Raw genomic sequence first — 7,287 nt, 5'->3', positions numbered from 1 at the left:
GAGGTGACACCACATATTGGTGTTTCACAGTCTGCTTTCCCAGCTTTGTCACGGCTGGATCGGTCAATGGCAGAGTCATTGGGACCCCGGAAAAACCCACCACATTAACTGTGTGATAGGAAAGTGTGGCACAGTCTGGTGTTGCTCTCAATGTGGAATATGTTGCTCCAGTGTCCACTAGAAAGGGCAATTCTGTCCCTTCCACGGTCATTGACAGCATAGGGTCTGCCATCCCCATGCTGTTTGGTCTCTCCGGGCTCCTTCAGTACTGCTCCTGTTCCCAGCCCCAGTCAGCCACTGGGTACTGAGCGACTGGTGCTGCACTTGGGTTTGGGGCTTGATATGCTCCCCTGTATCCATTTCCTCCTCTTTGAGGTCCACGTGCCTGGGGTCGATAGCCTCTCCTTGGATAGCTTTGAAAAGATTCTGGACACTCTCTACTCCAGTGTCCCTCTGCTCCACATCTCCAACAGGCATTCCAAGGCATGTTAGTGGGATTCCCTGTTCCACGAGCTCTTTGCACTCCCCTCACTGATCCACCACGCCCTCTTTGCGGACCACCGGTCCCCCAATTCCCTATGGGTTGACGCTGCCTTGGTGCATTGACGGGCCACCTGTCATCAGAGCACAGACCCGGGTCTCCCTCTGGCCATTCAGGCACGGGACCAGGCCGGGGCCCAGCTATCATTATTTTCTTTGCGTTCTCCTTTTCCTCCTTCTTTTTCTCTCCAACTTTATTTCTCGCCTCTGTCAGCTGTAACTTAACCAAGGACGCCTGTGCCTCCTCCAACTCTTTTTTTTGTCTGTTCGCGGTATCTTGTTCCTGCTGTAACCGATGTGTTACATGTCTTTCCCACTGCACAGAGTCTGCTACAGCAAAATCTGGATTTTTCTCTAAGTCAGCTTTTACTTGGTTGGGCAGCCCTGCCAGCACCGCAGAACGGAACCACGCACGATGCTCACCTTCATTACCTGGATGGATACCTGTTTCTGACAACCACTGCTCTTTGGCTTTTGCTAAAAACTCCCTAGGTGTATGTTGGGGGTCCCAATTTATTTTAGGTATAGCTCCAATATTAGGGGTTGGGTACTTCTCACGAACTGTGTCAGATAAGGCACATTGCACTTCATGGTATGGCAGATCATTTGCATACCGAGTTGTGTGGGCTATAGCCTCTACATCAGCTAGCCCACCACCGAGCATACAGTGGCCAGCGATAGTACGGAAATCGCCAATGGCAAGTTCCTGGCCTTCGGTCAATCTACTTAATGTTCTTAACCAACTTGCTCCTCCCTCAGTTATAGGTGGAAGTTGTTTAACCAATGCTTCCAAATCTCTTATTTTATATGGGCGGTACAGTGGTTCATTTTTTGAACCTGCTATTAAAGGGAGATTATAACTAGGGCCAGCAGCTCCTGGCTCTAAGGACACTTTTTTATAGTGAACCACATGTTCTTTTCCTCTTGAACTTTGAAACATGGGCCTTCTCGCTTCTATTCCTCCACGTCTCGGTCTCAAATTTCTGCCTACATTTGAGTCTGACTCAACTACTCTGTCTTTTTCCTCATCACTCTCCTCTTCTGATGAAGTCGCACCATCTTCACTCTCCTTCTCTGGCTTAGCTTCAGTCAGTTTTTTCTTGACGTCTTTTAGTGTTTTTATTACTTCCATTAATGCATTTGGATTTTCATGCATCCGGCCATAGACTTCTCCTCTCCAGTTTCTGTCCTTAGCCGTTGTGTCAGGTTTCTCCGACCTACTGGTTTGGGTCTGCCCTTCTCTTGCTGGTGTTGGCAACTCCTGAAAGGTTGACCGTTCACTTCCATCCTCCGTTGACATTGTATCCTCCATTTTAAGGGTCTGTTCAGTCTGTCCACTGTAACTTGGCTGTTCCTCCATTATTACTTCTGAGTCTGACATTTTTTCTTTACTTAGTGGGCGGGGAGGCGAGGTTAAGCCTTCATCTGCAGCTGAGACTACCTTTCTCCCTCCCCCACTTTGGGGCTGACATTTAACTGTCATTGACCTTTCTTTGGGACGAACTGTAGGTGGGCTGGTATATTCAACGTCCGCTATTCCTCCAAGAACCACTCCAGTTTGTCCATCTGGACCATGAACTTGTCCCCCACCAAGAGTCATCACAGGCATGATGTATGAATGTGGTGGGGCACTAGGTGATACTGCGGCCCAAGTATATAATTTTGGTGTGTGAGGTCTGTTAGCATCTTCTGGGTTCGACATTAAATCCTTCATTTGGCTCTTTATCTTTTTATTTTCCTCCTTCAGCTGTTTCAATGACTCCATGACATTTTCCATGTCTCCTGTTTCCTCCATGACATCCTCCATCATCCAAGATGATGCTCCATTCCACAGGAACAGCCATTTACAGCACTTTGCATGGGTCTCCTTTAAATTCTTGATTTCTTTTTTGGCTTTCCGGTTAACTGAACGTCCCTCTGTTTCCTTTTCCAGTTGTTCCAGTTTCTGTTCGCATCTCTCTCCTTCCGTTTTAAACACAATGTTTAGGGCTATCTTCTCCTCCAGCCCTCTCTGTTGGGAGGCAATAATTTTCCTTACCTCCACAGCCATCATTTCGCATTCTTTCTCCGCTATTTTTAATGATCCAGGGAAAGCCAAGCGAATGGCTTTTTTTAGCTGTTGCAGTTGCTCCTCCATAGGCCTAAATGCCCTAGACCCACTAGATGTCGCACTGGAGCTGTTTGCCATCTTCCTGAAACACAGGCTTACCTCCCTCTCAATGATGTTACTCGACTCCTCCTCCTGGGTCACCCCACTACGTCTCCTTGAGAGTTCTCAGAATTAATCTCACCACTCCAACGGTCACAGTCTCCTCCAGACCTGCTCGGTGACACACAATTAACCCAGTGCGTCAGAGAGTTGACCGTGGTTTTATTAATGTTCACACTCAATCACAATGTTTCACTCTCCCATTTAATTTAATAAAACCAAATACATTGTGTGCTGTACTTTATGCACGCTACAGCCACACAGTTTAACACCTTCTCACCACACCAAGTCGCCACAAAACCTGCGTCAAGGCGCTCTCGCATCACATAATGATAAATAAACACCATTCTATTTTAACCGGTGGGAGAGTGATGAACCAGTCAAACCCAAACTCCTCAATAGTTCACCATTTTACTTATTTTACTTCAACACTGAACAATCAAACTCCACTTAGTCTCATTTACTCCAGACACCATTAACCATTTCAAACATACAGTCACAAACCACTCATGTCAGCCACACAATTTCAAAAAGCCAATTATCTCCTTTTAAATAATTTCTCACTTCGGGACTTCTCCACCACTAACTCCACAAATTTTAAGAAAGCATATCAAATTCAGTACCGGTTATTACCGCTTGTACCATGGAGAAAACAAACATAGCCGCCTCTGTGACTTCATACTCGGGGTCATCCGCCTGTATGGCTAGTTCAATCACCCCTTTAAATAAAAGTAAACACCGACTAATATATAGATCTAAGTCGTCCAGATCTATTTCTGAACTTACTGACACCTCATAAGGGGCATCTCCCTCTTCTGTCTGTGCAGAACAGTCACAATTCACCTCCAGAAGCCCCTCTACCCCTGTAACTTCAATGTGACAGGATGCTGATCGCAACATTATTAGGTTTTTTGTTTTTTTTTTATAACTTTATCTGAACAGGAATTTATCAATATTGAGTGGGTTTTTTCTTCTTTCAAATATGTGTGTGAATGTAAATGAATTTCTTACTTTTCACAAGTCCACTTTATTGCGTGCTCATAGATTCACTTCTGTTAAAGTTATTCAACAAATATATTTTTATTTATTTATTCCTTATGGATTATGTCACGCTTATTAGTGGCTCATATATACTTAACCTTATGTCTAGACTTGAACACAGAGGTAGAGCATCATTCCATCCTTTTTAGGGTGACAAACTCCACTTTCTCTGTATCAAGACAGCTCATAACCTTTTAACAATTTTATCTAAATGTATTATTGATTAAGATTCTTCTAGGGGAATAAATGTGTGGTTTTCTAAATACACTTAAATTTTGTCTCAAATTAATTCACTACAATTTGATCCAAATTGTAAACACTCACCTCCGCATACACCACAATAACTCAGAGTTATATGTATTATATCTTATATTATCACAAGAAAGCAACTGGGTTAATCAAGCATACTTGTCTATAGTCTCACACTGAAAGAAAAAGACGCTCACAGTCTTATAACTTCATATATATCTTGCTTGAATCAAAAGCATTTTAAACTTTCCACTTTTCAGCCATGCAACACAAGAGAAATATGCCAACCGCAGTCATTAATCATATATTCACAGCAATATTCAAAACTCATTTATATAATCATAATACACAAAACCAGCATGTTATTTACAGGGCTATAACAATACTTGCAAAGCATAATTATAACAGTCAATCACACTCTAAACAAAAATGAACGTCCTCTGTGTACCTCACAGCAGCCACGTCATTTGCATGTTCACACACACAATCCAATCAGGCACGCAGCGCTGCAGCACGCTATCGTCACACACAGCCTCGTTTCACACTCAACTCTCTATTTTATTTTACACAGACGTCTTATATTTACACTCACTCTCAGGCCTGAAAGTTTTAGCGCCTACACAATTTTGACAAATTTAAGATAACGGGTCCAACCGAAGAAAGTCCAACTTTTTTGTAATCAATTAACCAGTATCAGACTCTAACTGTATCTGGCCTCATCTCTAAAGTCCCTAAGTCAATTTAAAGTGTCCAAAAAAGCGCAGATAAGGAGACTCTAACTCCTAGCTTGTTCCAGGATGCCCTGTACCCCACAGTCAAGCCAACTGAACTAACCCTGTTCGCCGACAGGTCAAGGTCGCGCATCCGCGGCCAGGAGGGAGCGTAACCTCCGGGCTATGCGCCTCTTAGTGGACTCTAACCACCGTTCTAACAAAATTTATAATACTTTTAAACAACAGACAACACCCAAAAACAAGAGTATGACTGAGGCAGATGCAACGTTATGGACAATGGAGACTCTAACTCGCAACATGACCAACACAGATGCAATCTTTAGACCAATGGAGACTCTAACTCACAAAATGACCAATTCCCTATCCAACTACCTGAGACTCTAACTCAGTATTATTACCTTTACCTGAGACTCTAACTCAGTATTTTTACCTTTACCTGAGACTCTAACTCAGTATTTTTACCTTTACCTGAGACTCTAACTCAGTATTTTTACTTGTAACGTTACTTCAAATTTCAACACTCATGAGATTTTTCATCAAAATCAAAACAGGCCTTCACCAGTAATTTCAGTGAGTAGACTTTTAATTTATACAATCCAATTTGGCACAGTTTGGATTTACATTCAACAGGTTGTGCCTTACCTTTAGATGTGCTGGCCTGCCCACTCACGTCAGACCACTGGCTCGTGCCTGCCCGTTCGACCACCTCGGACCGTCCAAACCTCCAAACCTTCCTCCTCAATACCACAGGACGAGCCCCCAAAACTGTTACGGATTCAAATATTGAGGAGGGATACAGGAGGAAAACCCAAAATAACCACACTGGTCCGGCCGGGTCAAGTCAAACGATGATTTAATGAACACACGCGTGGGAGATGGACACCATACATCAGACAGCATCAGATCTCAATACAAACTCCACACACTCATTGTTTTATGAAAATCAGGGTATTAGAACGCCCCCTCATGCGTACAGATAGTACAATACAGTCAATATTGACAACTTTAGACACATCAAGAAAAACATTCTCTTCGTCTCGAGGACAGACACTGGCTCCAGCGCCTCTCCTTGGAGCAAACTGTCCCCTACGGAGACACAACATTACAGCTGCAAGGTTTTCCAAATTATCAAGTTGACCTGTATATAATACACTGAGTCAGGGATACCATATTAAATGAAGATTGGTTTAATGAACTACCACTACTTAAAAACTTAATAAAAAGATATAACTGAATAAAAAATCACAAAGAATCACATAATATCAGTGTTATGTAAGCGCGTGCAACCTCCTGGGCCCAAAGTCATCCCACACCATGGATCAGCCAGTCATAACGCTGACTGAAGTTTTTGACCTTTATTAACTCGGGCACAACTCTATAATAAGCAACAAACTGCCATATGTATAAGGTGATCATGTTTACACCTGCAAAGAGAGATCATATAATTATTCTGACACCTGTAAATAAAAGATTAACACCAGGTTATAACAATCACTGTAATACAAAGGTTAAATGTAATGTCAATAGCTTCAATCAATGTTTAATGCAATGATTATTAAATGATTCTGATATAATGATGATGATTCTGCTAAAAATGAAGTAAAACACCCCTTTTCACCCAACACCTCACAGCCCATTGTTCATTCAGTGAGCTAGTTTCAGTTATTGTGCAAATGTACTGTTTATAATGTACTGTTTATAAGTCTGAAGAAGTCACTTGGATGAGTGATGAAATGTTTCTCCAAATGAAACACTATATCCAGATGAACAGAATCAACCTTTTGGGATTTACTTACCTGGATGACTGAGCATGCATCAAGACACGACCATTTTAATTATATTGAGGCTTCCAGCAACAGACAAAGGAAGGTCTTTCCATCTGTCAAAATCGGATTTACATTTTTGTTAAAGTGTTTGCAATTTACGTGTCACTTCCACTCCGAGATATTTGAAAGAAAGATATTTGGCCAGAGGCTCTATAACAACTGCAAAGAGGAGTGGGGACAACGGGCATCCCTGGCATGTGCCTCCACCAACTGCCACCTGGTTGGAATAAAGTAACTTTATCCATGAAATTAAACCAACCCCAAAGCCAAACTTATGGAGTGTAGCAAATAAAACTTCCCACTTGGTCAAAAGCTTTCTCTGCCTCAAGAGATAAGATGATTTCAGTGCTTGGATGGGTGACTCCAGCCCACAATTTGACTACATTTTTGTCACTCAGAGCAGATTGGCAGGCATGAAATACAATCAAGGTTTTTGAGTCAAGAAGGATGATATATTTTAGCATGTTATTTCACAAGTCCCTAGCTTATCAGTGTGCAGTGTCCTCACTGTCCCTTGTCACTTATCCAGCATATGACTTATCCAGCAAAACCAGGTTAAGAAGAGGTAGTGATCCATCACAACTTGTTTTGGGTGAGAGGAGGAAGACAATACAAAAAATACACACTGCAATTGAACCATATGGTAATAATAACTAATGATTAAATGCAAAGTGGTGTATAAATACAT

At 42.3% G+C, this 7,287-nt stretch overlaps 1 protein-coding gene across 1 annotated transcript; it reads right to left on the bottom strand.

Moving 5' to 3' along the window:
* Positions 1–262: 262 nt before the first annotated feature.
* LOC148094659 (uncharacterized) lies at positions 263–2,728 on the bottom strand. The gene has a single exon (XM_087837284.1). It carries the CDS (start codon positions 2,726–2,728, stop codon positions 263–265), a length of 2,466 nt encoding a protein of 821 aa, XP_087693410.1.
* Positions 2,729–7,287: the final 4,559 nt, after the last annotated feature.

The sequence above is a fragment of the Neolamprologus brichardi genome, unplaced genomic scaffold (assembly GCF_056152115.1).
Source record: "Neolamprologus brichardi isolate AB-2024 unplaced genomic scaffold, ASM5615211v1 NODE_ptg000031l+_length_7269946_cov_1, whole genome shotgun sequence".
Taxonomy (NCBI): Eukaryota; Metazoa; Chordata; class Actinopteri; order Cichliformes; family Cichlidae; genus Neolamprologus; species Neolamprologus brichardi.
Note: the sequence above shows the minus strand (reverse complement) of the source record. Positions and strands in the feature narration are given on the sequence as shown.

Bases quoted from the DNA above. Each gene is read 5' to 3' on its own strand.
- LOC148094659 (XM_087837284.1), bottom strand. From the start codon at position 2,728: ATGGCAAACAGCTCCAGTGCGACATCTAGTGGGTCTAGGGCATTTAGG.